The sequence below is a fragment of the Carettochelys insculpta genome, chromosome 1 (genome assembly GCF_033958435.1).
Source record: "Carettochelys insculpta isolate YL-2023 chromosome 1, ASM3395843v1, whole genome shotgun sequence".
Taxonomy (NCBI): Eukaryota; Metazoa; Chordata; order Testudines; family Carettochelyidae; genus Carettochelys; species Carettochelys insculpta.
This window is the reverse complement of record NC_134137.1, coordinates 305,558,278-305,574,557: the sequence shown is the minus strand read 5'-3', so window position 1 is coordinate 305,574,557 and position 16,280 is coordinate 305,558,278. Positions and strand designations below refer to the sequence as shown.

Sequence of the window (16,280 nt, the reverse complement as noted above, 5' to 3'; positions counted from 1 at the left end):
TGTGTTAAAATTGTGCTTGTTTGGGTTTATTTTTGTTATGACAGTACCAGTATATCAAACATATATCAGTAAATCATTATATCAGATTTCATCTGATTCTTTCATGTGATAAACTCCAAAGTGTTTTACTTGTGTGTGGTTAAACCTAACACAGAATCCAACAGCTGCTTGGGTGCTTAATTTGTTTGAGATTTTGGCTTTTGTCTGTTGTTTAGCTCCATGCTACTGAAGGGCAGATCACAATGCTAATTAAGAATGGGCAGCTTTTAGTTCAAAATGTATCCAACCAGCGTGCTTCCTGCTTGACTGACAAGGGCTCAGATTCCAGTCATCAGCCTGAGCGTTAGTCGTCTGATGCATTTCAGTGTTACTTTGATCAGTGCCTCGCTCTGTGCAAAGCTTAAGAGTGTATGCGGGCAAAAGTGTGCTAGACCCAGGATGCCACTAGAAAACAAAGGGGATTCTTTGGCTGACACTCTTGTTTGGCCAGCCCTGAACCACTATCCTACAGCCAAACAAGATAGTAGCAGGAGGCGAGCAAGAAAGGTCACCCGCTGTTCAGTCACTTCTTGCAATCAGCCAGATCCCTTGTGGTCTCGCTCACGTTCTTACATTCAGCCATGTCAGGTGGGAGGAAATTTATTTATTTATTTATCTGTGTTTTTAATAAATCTGAGCAGAGAAGTACAAGCTATAAAGAATGCAAGCAACCCTAGCCTTGGGTATATAGACATCACATGCAAAGTGAGTGTTAAGCCCAAGATTGTATTTTCCAAGAATGGCATAAAATGCAATTTATAAAATCAGGGTCTGGTTGTCGTACAATGTGGGTCTCATTCTACAGATCCTGTGCGCTCACATCTCCAGTTGCTTTTTAAGGGAGTTGTAGACAGTGTTTCCTGCCAACCCTGTGGTAAAGGGTTTGTAAAACTAGGGGAAAATGAAAGATATGGCTTTAGTTATATAACTTGTTACAAATGAATAATATAGAGATATACTTTTCTCTAGAAATGCTTTTTAATATTCAATTGCTATTAATGCTATTTAATATGTTGCCTAAAACATACTGAATGGCTATACAGTTCTTTAACTATAGCTGTATTTTAATATGGGAAGTGGCATAGATAGATAGATAGATAGATAGATAGATAGATAGATAGATTTAAATGAATAACCTGGCTGGATTGTACAGTCATGCTCACTAAAATCATTGCACAGTCCAGCCCTTGACTCTTAAAAAAATTAAAAAATAACATTCATTACTCAGTAGGATATTACTTTATTCAGTAGTGACAGACAACAAAGCTAAGAAAAGTAAAGTAAGAAAAGTAAATATTATTCAAAACAAAAATAATTCTCTAGTTATTTTCAGCAGACTGACTTCTCATTCATGAGGTTTATGCAGTACTGAGCCAGCTTCCCCTCTCGTCACCCCCACCCCCAAGTTCCCAGCCATTCCCATGACTGGGGCTTCCAAGGTGTCAGTACTCAGTACTGGCAAGTACCAGCATAAAAAAGCACTGGGTTTATGAAATAACTAACTAAAGTGTATGTTTTCAGCTCCTTAATAGCCACAAATCTAGACTTATCTGCAGATCAGGCGAGATCCATTATCAATCAGGGTATGTCTACGCTTACGGGAAGATGGACACACTGGCGGTTGAGCTTCCCAGGTTCAATTTAGCACGCCTAGTGGGGATACACTGAATCAAACTGTCATGGTACTACCATCTACCCTAGTACTCCTGGCAGTCTTGAGGCATAAGGGAACTCAATGGGAGAGTTTCTCCCTCGACCTCCCACTGTGTGGAGAATGGCAAAAATTGATTTTAGATAAATCAGTTCTAGCTACAGAATTTTTTTACCTGGACTTACATATCTAAAATTGATTTTACCTCCTAGTACAGACTAGGCCATAGATGCAATTCTATTCACACATAAAAATTATGGAATTTTTAACTGCAAGGAAAAATGCATTCTACACTAGACTATTTTTAAAAGAAATATATGATTGTGACATAGCTATCATTCCCTAAAGGTTTTCAAGCTATAGTATGTTGCATCTGCCTCAGACAATATAGGTTTTCAATCCTCACTGGTTCACATAATCTGCTTTTGGGTAAATATTCAGAAACATTCAATGTAAATGAAAGATCATATAGCTCTGAATTAAAGATATAGATTATAGTAAATATGCCCTATTACCTTCTGAAGACTTGTATTTTATTATAACATAATTGCGAAAGACTGGTATAAATTATGTGTAATCAGAGCAAATAATTATGTGTCCTCTTTGTGATTTTCATGCTCACACCAAACTGGCACCTGGAAGACTGCATGCATAGCTAGCCACAAATTTTTCATGAAGCAATGAATGGGGAAATTCCATTAGCTTGCTATTAACAAATGGAAAATAGGGGAAAATTGGCTATAGTCCCTCTTTCAGAATATGTTCTACTTCGGCTCTGATTATGTGCTGAATCATCTGTCATGTTCAAGGGAATTAAAACAAGGGAAACAAGGGATTGTTTTAATAATACAATGCTAATTTTTCAAAGGTACTTAAAAACAAAGGTGGTTTTAAAAGGCAGTTGCTGTTTTGTTGTGACTGACATGAGTGTGATTTTAGTGTAAGAAATCAAGTTTTGCTTTAATAAAGATGTCTTTAAACTGTATAACACACATCACTGATCTGATAAAGTGGGTCTGTCCCATGAAAGCTCATCACTGACTAAATCATTTTGTTAGACTTTGAAGTGTTACATTTCTGCTGCTTTGTTTTATTCATACGTATGTAATTTGTATACACTTCGGGCATGAGCCTTTTAAGAACAGTCTTAATCCTGACTTGTGATATAGAATATATATCCTTGAGCATATGCTGAAATCAGATTTTTTGACTTCTAATACCATAAATAATTAAATTTTTGACCCTCTTTATGTCTGCTCTCATGACACAAGCCTTTGTATGATGTTGAGGAATCTTTACAGCACTCTAAAGGGTTTACAAAACTATTTGCACTTGTCAATAAAACAGTTCTGAAGTGATGCATAGGAATCAGCCAGCCTCATGTGCATAATAAGCTTCCATCTATGAGAAATCATGTTCAGAGTAAGGGGATGTGAAGGTTCCTTACAGCTCCCAGCATAATGCCCTCACAAAAGCCTGCTGATGGAGGGACGAGGAGCCAAAGGGGAAAACGGCCCTGGCGCCTGGCAATTCCAATGGGTCTGGAGCTGAACAGCAGGGGAGATGTACAGTGCCCTGGACATTTTAGGTTGTTGCTGAACCCTGGGTTGGCATGATCCAGATGGTGCTAGGGTCTGGCTGGTGAGGGGCGTAGCATTGTTTGTACAGTGCTGAGGGCTGGCTGCACCAGCCCTCCCACTTCCCTGGCAGTCTTGCCCCTTCCAGGAGCACACACACGGCCTTTCCCCCAGCTTTTCCTGGGACCAGTGTTCTCTCTAATTTCTTCCGTCCATGTGAGAATAAATTTTGTTATGTTCACCAAGGCATGTGCACCACAATAGAAACACATGCTGCCCACTGTGAGTGGCCGTGGGCCCTCTGCTAATCAGCTGGGTGGCACCTGAGTCTCTCCTGAGTGGCCATCCAAGCACTCAGCTTATGGGCAACACTGCCAAGGGCCCAGCAATTCTGCTGGCCCATTGTATCCTCTTCCCACACCATTCATCTGCATTAATCTTAGATGGTCCAATTTTCTGGGGTGCTATTACCTATTTCTGTGTTCTTGAACACTAGCTAAAAGATTTTGGGAACAACCAAGAACATTTGAATAACATTAATAATTGCTTGCAAAAGAATTAGAAAATGCATCTGCAAAAGCTTTGCACAGCACATATATTTGTATGTACCAAAGAGTTAATGTGGCACATAAATGGATGCTTGAGCAAGCACGGTTAACCTCTTTGCATATAAAGGCTCCTCCTTTGTATGTGCTTGTTCTGGAAATACAGTACAGATGCCTTTGAAAACTTTGCCTGAGGTTACTTTTGAAATGGAGCAGTGCAATAAACAAGTCCTTTCACTTTTGCTAGTTAGTTTTATGACAGGATTTTCCATAATTCTAGCGTGTATTGTATTATCAATTCTCCACCTACCTATTTGATTTAGGAATACCTTCCTTTTCACAAATTTTATACTGTTTAAAAGTAGATACTCTTCATGGGTCCCATGTAAATTGCAGCCACGCCATTTGCAATCCTGAGAAGCTCATTTTGCACAGCTCTGCTGTCAGCGGCACTGGGCGGAGCACCATGTAGACCCAGCCTTAGAGAGAAACCCCTCCATTTTAATATTTTCTGAAACTGTATACATGAACACACTCTTTCTCTTTCTAAGTGACTCGTGTAATCATAAAAAAGTCTCTAATATCACCGACATTTTTTCTGCAATTCTTTAGTGGTTTAATAGTTGTAACATTTCAGATACCATGAGAATTGACTCTTCATCTAAACATATAAATACTTAATAAATAGTGTGTTCAGCCTAATACTACTTTAATGTAATCCATATTGGATATTTTTAAAAAAAATTGAATGAAACGATTGAAAACAAATCATTGCTGAATTTTAATTTCTGTTTGCTGCACCATTGCAAAATGTAGGCATCTAATTTCGAAGAAACCAGTGCCTTCGTATCAAAACAATGGATGAATAGAATATAGACTCAACACTCTAATGAACAGTAGGATAAGATCATATTGTGGCTCTCTGCAAATGTGTGAGACTTTCAGAAGACTGTTGCTGTATTAGAGACAGACAAATACTTTTATGATGACCTTATAAAATATTATTTAAACCAAAGGTTCCCAACCTGTGATCCATGGACCACTGGGAGACTGATGAAGGTATTGCAGGGTGTCCGTGAAGAAAAAAACAAGATAAATAAAAGTTAGCACAGAAAATAAGTTTTAAATACATTTCAAAGTTACAATCAATTATTATTTTTAAATTAAATATCTTCCAATAAGTTATTAACTACTGTCCAAAAATCTTTGTTGTGGTTTCTTTTTTCATTTAATGAAGTATACATAGTGGATAGAATTGAGTTTGATGGGGATCCAGGAATGGTTTGTGGGGGTAAATCGGGGTCCACAAACAGTTTGGGTTGTATGTGGAGGTCCTCGCTAGTGAAAAAGGCTGGGAACCATTGACTTAAACACATTTTGTAGCCTGGTTCCAGGCACTCTCTAGGCCTTTGTATCTGGGAGCCTGATAGCTTACAGTTTTTCCTTAAATTTGAGTGCTCGAGTCCTCCCATTGTTATTTTCAGCAATAGGAAATAATAATGTTGGGGGAAGAGTTCTCCAGAGTGACAAGAAACACAAATGACATTTAAATATCTTGAAGGTCGCAACTAATGAGTTGGAGAACATGAAACCAAGCCTGGAAAAGTGAAAAATGCTGTGGCAGTTTGAGTGGGGTGGAAGAAAAAAGGGAAGTGAAATAGGAGGTACGCAGTGCAAGAGAGTACTGATTTCGTTTTGCCAGACAGAACACATGAATGATACCTTATATACCATGGAATCTTTCCTCAGTCCATTTAAGTTCCTAGTGACATTTCAAATGTTTAATTTCTTTCACAGGCTCACTTAGTAGCAGCTTTTGAAAAGAGCTTAGGAAATATGACTGGGCGATTGCAGAGCCTAACAATGACAGCCGAACAAAAGGTATGTTTACAAAAGCAAATGTTTCAATGTGGAATGTAGTCAGCAAATTATTTTAGCGTTTGTGCTTTTTTTTTTTTAATAAATCAGAAGGCACAGCTAAGAAAATAGGACAGAAACATCTTTCTTTCCTGGCCATTGCAATCAAATCACCATAAAGTTCTATAAAAATTAAATTGTGCCACATTAGATTTACCCTAACTGTGTCACAATATGGTTTGAAGATAAAATCTTTCATTTACAGATCTTAATTAAAACATTTGAGACTCTTGGTGCAATCCATATGGAGAGATTCTTCAACAAAGTCTCACCATAGACAATCAGAGCATTTCACTCCAGTCCACCAGCATTGTCAGAAAACTAAAAATTTGGCAAAAGAAAGGACTTTAAAAAGAAAAAAAAAAGATCCTGATGGAAGGGTTTATGAAATGCAACCACACTGTTGTCTAACAGACAGCTTGGCTATTTTTTTTTTTTTTTTGCCAACAAAACCCTGGTTTTTCAGAAACACTGGTGGAACGTCCACACACGAAATGAGTTTTGTTCATGTTTGTTGACAAAACTCAGCACTTTTGATAGCAGCATTCTGCCTCTCAACCATGAGGCATAACTCTGCTGTCAACAGATTCTGTCAACAAATAACCCGTATGGATGCTCTGGGGGACCTTCTCTCAACAGACAGAGTATCCAGAACAACGGGCAACCCTGTCTGCTGTACTTCTGAGGTCCTGTTTTGTCGAGAGAGTGTCTGAGCAGTCCGGCCACGCTGTTGGCAGAACCAAGCACTCTTCCAGATGTCTTTTGTATGTGGCCACACTCTGACGACGGAAGTTTCTGACAGTGACTTCTGTCCACAGATGGCTGTAGTGTAACCATAAACCTTGGGTTTGATTTTGCTGTTTAGAGGGGAAGAAACATCCAAACCTAATACCTGGTATATGTAACCCGAAGCATGCTAGCAGTTATAGGATCTGCTGCTTTAGGGCCTGATTCTGCCAGATGCTGAGTACCAAGACCCCATCCATCAGTGTATTTCCTTAATTTATGAGTATTTGAATAATTCCCCTAACTACTATGGACTATTCACAGTCTCAAAGTAAACCTTGTACACAAATACGTTGCTGGATTGGTGGTAGGGGATTTTCACCTTGCAAACTGGAGCTCCCAGGAACAGAATCTGCTTTCCTTACATACGTTGAGAAGACTCCTAAGCTGGATCTACAAATTCAAACACATTTGAAATTTCTGGCTCTCTTTAGAAAGAATGCGAGGAGGGTCTGCACACAAAGTGCATTCTTCCAAAAGGCAATTGAAGGAGCGTTGTGCAGAATTCGAAATTCCTACCCCAGTCCCTAATTAGGAAGAGCGTCCCCTTTTGAAAGACTCTTCTGAAAGAAGACAAATGTAGACGCTCCATGGCCCACTCTTTCGAAAGAGGAGTCCTCCATGGCACCAGCCAGCTGGAGCGCAGAGATACCCTGGCCCACAGCAGCGTGGCTTTATGATCTCAGTGACAAGCCACTGTTAAAGCTGTACAGACCCAGAGACCCCATAGGAGGAAGCTGAAAACATGCTGGCTGCAGACAGGCCACGAGCCAGGCACAGCCCACCCTCCCAGCCCTCACTGCAGGCCAGACACCCCATATGGCAAGCAGCCAGTTCACCCTCAGAGCCCTCACAGGAGCCAGGGCCTGAAAATAAAAAGTGGGGGGGCTCTTCCTGGCACCGTGGAAGGAGGAGGAGGTGCTCCAGGAAAGGGGGTAAATTGGTGCAAAGCCATGGCCTTTGGCCACCTGGCCCATGGCCTCTCCATCCCAGGACACCTTGAGAAGACTCTGGACCAAGTCTGGAGCAAGGTTAAGGAGCTCCAGCAGGGCTACACCAGGGCCCGGTATGAGGTTGACTGTTCAGGGGCAGATCCTGCAACCTGCCTCTACTACAAGAAACTCTGGGCCATCCTCGAACCCCAGGACAGCTCCCTACCAGTTGTTGCCCTTGACACCTTGGCAGAGCAGCCAGAGGCAGAGGCTCAGGAGGAGCCAGGATCAGTGAGCCAGGGCCAGGAGCTGTACCCCTCCACAAAGTGGTACAGCAACAAGGACCATTCCACCCCTGCCCTTCAGTGATCCTCCCATCCTCCCTCCATGTCATCGAGAATCTGTTGCCCTCCTCATTGTCCAGATGGGTGACTGGAAGCCGGGCATCGCCAGACCTCAGCAAGGGAACATCTGGTAAGTACCCAGTGGAGCACACACTCTGGTTTGCAGGACAGGGACAGCACAGCTGCCAGCGGGCCACTCACTTGCCCAGTGGTCCCAGCCTGGACACATGCCTGCCAGCGATGGCCCCCGGCATGCCATGACAGCTGCCAGAAATACTCAGCACCTGCCCCCATGGATGGTGCCATGACCCACATGTGTGGTCTCTCGATGGGCAGGGCTGGACCACACCCAGGGACTACCCCACATGGGCAGGGGACCACTCCATGCTCGCAATACCCCATGGCCACCGTCTCTTCGGATGGGGAATGGTGCCCTGAGGGGCACAGCCCTCAGGGCTGTGATGAGTGACTGATGCACTGTCCATCCCTCCATACAGTTGCACCATCCCAGGGCCGGAAGAGTCCTGTGACCTCCATCATCCCAGACAGCCCCCCAGAGGAGGCAGAGAGGACCCAGGCACCCTCCACAGCAGCACCATGAAGGGCCCACAGCTGGAGACCCCGGGGGTGATTGGAGGATGACAATGTCAGCCGCCAGCAGGCCAAGCTGGCTGAACAGCACCTTTGGCTGGAGGAGGCTGACATGGCCTGGTGGAGAGTGGCCTGGGACAGACACTTTGACAACCTGGAGGGCATAACTGGTATCCTCCAGGAGCACGTGGTGAAGGTGGCCACTTTCTTGACTCCCTGCCACTCCTCCTGATAAGCCCCCTGGAGCATCCCCCTCCAGCCAACCCAGCCAAAGTCCTCCCATGGCCTTACCTGCCCATGCAGCCCACCCTATTTCAGCCCCACCAGAGACCCCGAACCAGGGGATGGAGGGGATCCCTGGGCCAATGGGGCTTGTAGCATTCCACCCCTGCCCTTCAGTGATCCTCCATCCTCCCTCCAGGTTCAGGTCCCTCCCAGCCCCCCAATGTACATAGTTTGCTCCTCATAGTACACATTTTGTGCATCAGAAAACAGTGCTTTGTTATAGCATATACTAAATGTTTTGTTTTCCAAAGATCCCCGTCTCCTGTGCTCTTCATGGAGGGATGGTGGGGGTTGGTATATGGGTGTGTTGGTGGTGGGGGTGGTGAGGGGTGTCTGGGTGAGGGGGATGGTGACGGGTCGCTGTGGGTCAGTGGGGCACATGAGTGACGCTCTCACAGAGGTCTTCCCTGAAGTGGACCCCATCCCAGTGGGCCTGGGGACTGGGGACTGCAGGCAGCTGATCCTAAGAGGGAGGAATATCTCTGTGGTTTGAGCATTGGCCTGCTAAAGCCAAGGTTGTGAGCCCAGTCCTTGAGGGTGCCATTTAGGGGTTGGGGCAAATAGATATTAGGGATGGTGCTTGGTCCTACCAAGAGGGTAGGGAATTGGACTAGATGACCTCCTGAGGTCCCTTCCAGTTCTAGGAGATGTTTATCTACAATTATATTTATATTTACCTGGGGCCAGACTTGGCCACCCACCCCTACATGAAGGAGTCCCTCTTGCCCCCCACAATGTTGTGGAGGACACAGAAGCTTCCCACTCCCTGCTAGATATTCTGCACCCCAACCTCAAAGGCTCAATCCACCACGGTGCAGGCCTCGTTCAGCTGAGTGTGGTAAAGCTCCTGGATGGGGTCATGGAAGCCAGTATATGGCTGCGTTAGCCATAGCTGAAGGGTGTGGGCAGCATCCACCACCACGCAGAGTGGCATGGTGATATCCAACTAGGAGCTCTCACTGGGGGATGAAGGTCCAGCACCAGAGGCCCAAATTCTTGAACACACATGTGTCGTGTGTCTGGCCTGCCAGCCCACATAGATGTCTGTGAACCACCCTTTGGGATCCACCAAGGCCTGGAGGACTGCCGAGTGGAAGCCCCTTCTGTTGATGTAGTGGCTGGCGCTGTGAGCCCAGGTGCAGATGGGGATGTGCACCCCATCCCTGGCACTGAAGCAGTTGGGGAAGTCAAATGCAGCAGATCCTGCCATAGTTGCATCCAGATCCCCCACATGATAACCCAGTGGAGCAGCAGCATGGTAGTGGCCTGCACGGGATGGAGGATGTGCACTCTTGTGAGGGCATTGTGGGGATGTCCTGGCCCCTGTCCTCCCCTGCCCACTCCTGGCCCCCTGCCATCGAGAGACCTCCTTGCCTTGGAATCCCCTGCCCCTTCCCATAGTGGGCGTGTGTCTGAGCATGCCTTACCTCCATGAAGACAGCCCCAGTGGTGGCCTTGCCCACCTCTGGACTGGTGCCCCACAGAGTAGAATCTGTGCTGGGTGGCCACCTTCCAGATGGCTATGGCAGCCCTCTTTTCGAGGGAGAGGGCATGTCTCATTGCAGTCTCCTGATGTCTTGAGTGCAGGGGTGAGCCAGTGGCAGAGCTCCACAGTCCTGGGGGGCAGCTCAGCCACCCAAGCATGTGGGGGGCACAGCCTGGCTGGCAGTGTCCAGAATAAAAGCATCCAATACCAGGAGCAGCTGCTTGGGGCTCCCCTGGGCTGTCCACTGGCCATCTAGTTCTGGCATGTGCTCTGCTTGGCTTGTGGCAACTCAGCAGGCCTCAGTGTGTGCAGGATGAGGGTGTTGGGGAGGGGCCCTTTAAGGAAACAGCTGGCTGTAGCCCCTGGAAAGGCTTGTCTGCCATGTGACCCCATCCGCACGGTGCCTTGCTCTGTTCTTTCAAAGGAGTGCCAGGGCCTGTGTGGCTGCTCCCTTTCGAAAGAACAGAGCGCTCTTTTGAAAGAGCAGAGGGAGCGTTCGTTCTGCTTTTTGTGTGTGGCCACGCTCTTTCGAAAGGCTACACTTCAATTGTTATCATTCAGATTTTAACCTTTCGAAAGAGCACTGTCAGGTAGATGCAGCTTTACTCAGCAAGGGTTCCCATTGGGCCAAACTGAATGCTTCGCATGCTGGTAAACAATTATTCTCACAAGTAGCTCCACTGACATCAATGTGAATAGTGGTTCATTGTCTGGCTCTCTTTTGATCGAATGGGACCACATGCAGATTTAGGAACTACTCTCTGTGACTAAAGGTGGCAAAACTGGCCCTTAACTATCTCATGATGGAAAGTATTTTTGTGATTTTTTTAAATATGTTAAACAAAATGATCTCAAACAGTCTATGTATGAAATGAATGAAAAATCTTTTGTAAAATCTAGTTTCCCTCAGCAGGACCCCTTTCCAGAAGAGATTAAAGGGTAACATTGAAACAAAGCAGCTTATAAATAAAATCTTTTTCTCGGAGATTTGAGAGCATGTTTTGCCCATTCTCTTCTACAACTGAGGTTAAATTCCCTTAGTAGTTCTAGTCCTCATTATATAAAATGAGAGTTAGGAGGATTGATTTTTAATACAGCAGTAATAAAACTAGTTTTAATTAAAATTGACTGTGCATTCCAGTGTTGAATTTATTGCATGGCTGTGGAACAAGGTCTCTCTATCAATTGCACAGCTATTGTTGCGCCGGTTTTTGAGCTTAACATTTGATGTACTGTTTAGGGTTTGATATACAAATTGGGGATGGAATTCATCCATTAAAAATCATGTATCAAGTTCAGGAGTGTGGAAGAGAACATTTAGTACACTTCTGGCTGTATAATGCTTTTGAATATTCTGATGAATGTGCAGAGGAGAGAATTTTTAAGATCTCTCTTTAGAGGTGTTTTTTCCATAAGATGCATAGATTCTAAGGCCAGAAGGGACCACATTAGCTGACCTTTTGTGTAGCACATACCATAGCTCTTCCTCACAATATTTCCTAGAAAGTATCATTTAGAAAAAAAATCCAGTATCAATTTTAAACTTTTAAAACAGCTTCATTACACAGCATTTGAAGTCACATAAATGCAAATGAGAGTGTATGTTAATTGAATGTAATATTTTGAGAGAAACTATCTCGTTATCCGGGCCTTCATTTTACCCTTGTGAAACCCTGCTGACTTCAGTTTGATCACTGACGTTTTGTTTATGTCATAGGAAAACATTTCTCTTTGTCATATATTTTGAAACTCTCCTTTTTTCCCACAGGAATCTGAACTTATTGAACTCAGAGAAACCATTGAAATGCTGAAAGCCCAAAATTCTGCTGCACAAGCCGCTATTCAGGGAGCATTGAATGGCCCTGATCATGCCCACAAAGGTATGCTTTTGTCGCTGTTAAAATAAGTAGTAACTTGTTGGTTTTCTGATAGTTTGGGGATAGTGTTTGTGGCAAGGATAAAAGAATTCTGAAGTCAATGTTTGTCATATGGGTGGTATTCCCACAGCTGGAAAACTTGCATGTGTCACTTATGTGCCGCCTAATACCTGGAGCCCTGACTTCTCAGAAGTCAAATGGTCAGGAATCAATTCCTCAGTGTGGAAATGTTACCCTTGCAGTATATGTGTGGATATAAAACACATCCAAGGCAGTAGTCAAATGTCAGAAAGAGTATAGCAAATCACAACCAAAAGTTAGAAATCCACTCTACATTGCAGATCTAAATGTTGTCACAGTTGTCACAGCTATGATGTTAGTATTGAACTGAGCAGCACATCAGAGGGTGGGCAGAAGATGCTAGCTCAATCCAGTGGCTCCCAGCTGATGCCTCCTCTTTTTGTTGTAATTTATACAGACAGCAAATGCCAAACCATATATTGCAAAGGTGCGCGTTATCATTCACATTGTTAAGCAGCAGCCACAGAAAGAATAGCTAGAGAAGACAGAATGATAGCTAATGTGACTTTTTTCTAAATGTCATTGATTGTTTTTTTAATTAGCATTATTTATGAGCAAGACTCTTTTATTAAATGTTTTCAGTACAATGTAGTTTAATTCTATGAAGTAGCATTTCTGAATAATTCCTTTAAAAAGTATTTCCTCCCAGTGTTTTGAGATGTGTAAAAGGAATATCTTTTTTGGTGATAATGGTATTGCTGTTACAGACATAAAAAATAAAACTAAAAGTTTCACGGACCTATTATCCAATTCCAGTATACTTCACTGCCCAGGTCTTTTATTATTTTATTTTATTTTATTTTATTTTCAATAAACTACCTGTTGTTGATTCTCAGGGTGGAGTCTGAGTGAATAACATCTTTCTTCAAAATTTAGTTCAGCCAAGAGTCAGGCATGGCCCAGACCCTTCAAACATCAGCTCTGTCAGTAGTAAGTCAGTGCTTTGAAAAAATGTCAAGCAACCAAACTGTTACAGACTTAGGCCCCAGTCCTGAGCAAAGTTCTGCTTAACCATGGGCAAGGATCTGCTAATCCAGTTTCATGGACTGCAGTCCGGGATTGGTGCCTCAGTGATAGACACCCAATCCACCAAGATGCTTAAGCTTCTACCTGGCTTTATGCATTCAATTAGCCCATTAACTTCAGTGGGTTTACTCACTTGCTGAAATACTGTGTTGAATTGGAGCTAGAAAAAAACATCAATGCCAGTTTACATGCATAATTTGTATTTTGGGCTCCCTAAGACAAAGAAGGAGCTGCATAAATATAGATGTGGTTATAATATTGAAAGTAGATTCCATATCCCGTAGGCTGATGGCTTATGAGTAATTTATCCTTCTTTCTTCCTTTATATCTTCAGATTTGCGTATAAGACGACAACATTCTTCAGAAAGTGTTGCCAGCATCAACAGTGCCACAAGCCATTCGAGCCTGGGCAACAGTAATGATGTTGACTCCAAGAAAAAGAAAAAGAAAAACTGGGTATGCACTGAGCAAGTTTAAACTCACTGCCTAGATATCATGAGGCTTCCTCATTCCTGAACTGAATAATGGTCCATTTTATCTATAATAATCTTGTGGGGCCATAGAGATATGGAGCCGTCATATCTAGTCAGACTGCGCTGTTGCTGGCAAGCCAAAAATGTTGCTTACTAGCAGGAAATGATTTACATCAGCCAGAACCAATTCATAACAGATATATGACATTAAAATAGCTGCTATGATAAAGGAAATAACTGGGCTTTGATAGCACTGTTTTAATTTTCTTTAGTAAAATTGACTCAAAAATGTTACAGACCAATGAGCTGAAATCTGTTAATAGTTCAAACAGTGAAAAAGATACAACGTTTGGAGGAGCAAAACTTTTTAACTGATCATCGCAAAGATACAACACAGTATAAAGTTGTGCTGAAATATTTTCTATTCATAATAAGAAAAAGATGTTTTTGTTATTTAAAAATGTTTATGCAGGTAATATTTTAAAATACTCATCAGCCTTCATTCCCTTGATTTGTAATTCCCCACTTTTTCATGTTTCTGCAAGGTGAACTCTAGAGGAAGTGAGGTGAATATAAACCATGGAAAATTTGGCATGCATTTATAAAGAACCCTATCTTGGCATGATTGCTATTCATTTTGGCAGTAGGCTTTTGTACCTTCTAAAAACAGATTATCCTTTATGTCCTCTCGGTTTGTCTCTATTCATTTTAATCTTAAAGTTTAAATATAGAAAGGGGGAGTGTAGCCAAAATCCATTTCTTTCTTGTTAAAAATCATGAGCTGGAAAGAACTTAAATAATATTTCTTTGGTCACTGGTCACACTCCCCATTCTCCAAATATACCATTCAGGTGAAGTGCTTAATTCCTTACTGTCTTGTAGAGGGATCAGTTTGTCATCAAGTTTTATATAATTTCAACCAGAGCGATTATCTGAGGAAAAGTACATTTTTCCCTAATATCAGTTACTCTTCTGAATAGATTAATCTGAATGGGCTAACTACAATGTGAAAATTCATGCAGAAAATCCTGTTGTCCTATTGGCTCCAGAAATAAATGGCTCTTTGGCTATTCTGTCCCTTTTCAGTAATGTATAAGTGCTTCTAGCAAGAAAAAGCAGTGCTTGTATATATAAAGAACTTGCTACTTTAAACAACATTGCAATGAAATGCATATCTTTCAGCTAATTTTCTTTTTAGCAGAAAATTAAAGGACATACCTTGTATCACAGCTTAAATTCTCTTGCTTGTGATCCTAACTGAAGCAAATCTCATATCTGAATAGCTCTACAATTCAAAAACTTAATAGAAAAATAAATTCACAAACCACATTAATTGGATCTGTCTTGTACTTTAAGCATTTGTTATCAGTAATATCTGCCTGTGTTCTAGTTACAAAGTGGTTATTTAAAACCAGTCTCCTTGAAGGGAATGCCATGAAAATGGAATTCCATGGGAGGTCCATGGTTTTAAATGAACACCCCCTTAGCCATTCCACTTGATCCTGCGCTTTTTCCATAGCATTCAATTTGCGCTGTGCTGAATTAATAAAGTAAAACACTGTATCATAACTTTAGAGATACTGTGTTGCATTTGTTAATACCCTGCTTCTCTTTACTGACCTCAAGGCAGTGGCTAGGATGGCATCTGCAGACTAACTCCCCAAAACATAAGCTGCACAAATCCAGAGAGGCAAGGGGAGTAATTTTTCTCTCTCTCTTTTCTTCAGCTAAGAAGCTCATTCAAACAGGCCTTTGGAAAGAAAAAGTCCACCAAGCCTCCTTCCTCACATTCTGACATAGAAGAACTCACCGATTCATCTCTTCCATCATCACCCAAATTGTCCCACAACTCAGGGGACTGTGGGACATCGGCAATGAAACCATCACAGTCAGCATCTGCGTAAGTCACTAATTCTATATTAGCTGCTATTATCAAATAGCTGGATTGTGAAAAAGACCCCTGTAAGCTTGGCCAGTTCTACCTCAGAAACAATCACCAATATCCACAACCTTTACACCTCTCTCTCTCTCTCTCTCTCTCTCTCTCTCTCTCTTTCTCCATCCATCATCTCCTGGTTCTGACAAAAAACTTGTATCACCCATTTAACCACTGCTTCTGCAACAATGCTGTCTTATCACAGCCCCTCCTCCTCTTCTCATATTCCTTGTGATAAGTTGTCCCTGGATGTCTGTTTGTTGATGGCTTTGGGCTTTTCTCAGTCTTTCTTTCAGCTTTGTGCTCCACCTTATCCTTTGAACAATACTTCATCAGACAACACTCTCCCTCTCAATGTTACCGTCATGTACCACTTCCCTGACTCTTTCCCATATCTCCTTGTGAGAACAGGCTGTGAGTGGCTGGACATCCTACACTACAAATTTGTTCTCTGCACTGCAAGTTCTGTGATATTCTCAAACTTAGCTACTCCACTCTGAATCCTATGTCCTCAACACCCACCACTTAGTAACTTTGATGCCCTCCTGAAACCCTCCACTTCTGCTGCACCCTCCTCTTTATACAAACTAGCTGACTTGTAGAAGAGAAGCTTCACTCCCTCCCTTCCCTCATCCCCACTTCTATAGCCTTTCCTCACCAGCTCCATTTTATTCTTTCCCTTTGTTATTGATATCAACCTCACTTGCACGTGATCTCTGCATTGTACTACCTGG

At 42.7% G+C, this 16,280-nt stretch overlaps 1 protein-coding gene across 5 annotated transcripts in view; it reads left to right on the top strand.

Moving 5' to 3' along the window:
- NAV3 (neuron navigator 3) overlaps positions 1-16,280 on the top strand; it is a 407,330-nt gene that overhangs the window by 362,257 nt on the left and 28,793 nt on the right. For 3 of the 5 annotated variants that reach the window (XM_075012496.1, XM_075012483.1, XM_075012466.1), the window contains 5 exons: positions 5,610-5,693; positions 11,922-12,033; positions 13,472-13,593; positions 14,156-14,176; positions 15,338-15,510. In XM_075012496.1, coding sequence (XP_074868597.1) covers positions 5,610-5,693; positions 11,922-12,033; positions 13,472-13,593; positions 14,156-14,176; positions 15,338-15,510 — 512 coding nt within the window. The remainder of the gene's footprint in view (positions 1-5,609; positions 5,694-11,921; positions 12,034-13,471; positions 13,594-14,155; positions 14,177-15,337; positions 15,511-16,280) is intronic. The other 2 variants (XM_075012492.1, XM_075012474.1) reach the window with 1 other exon arrangement.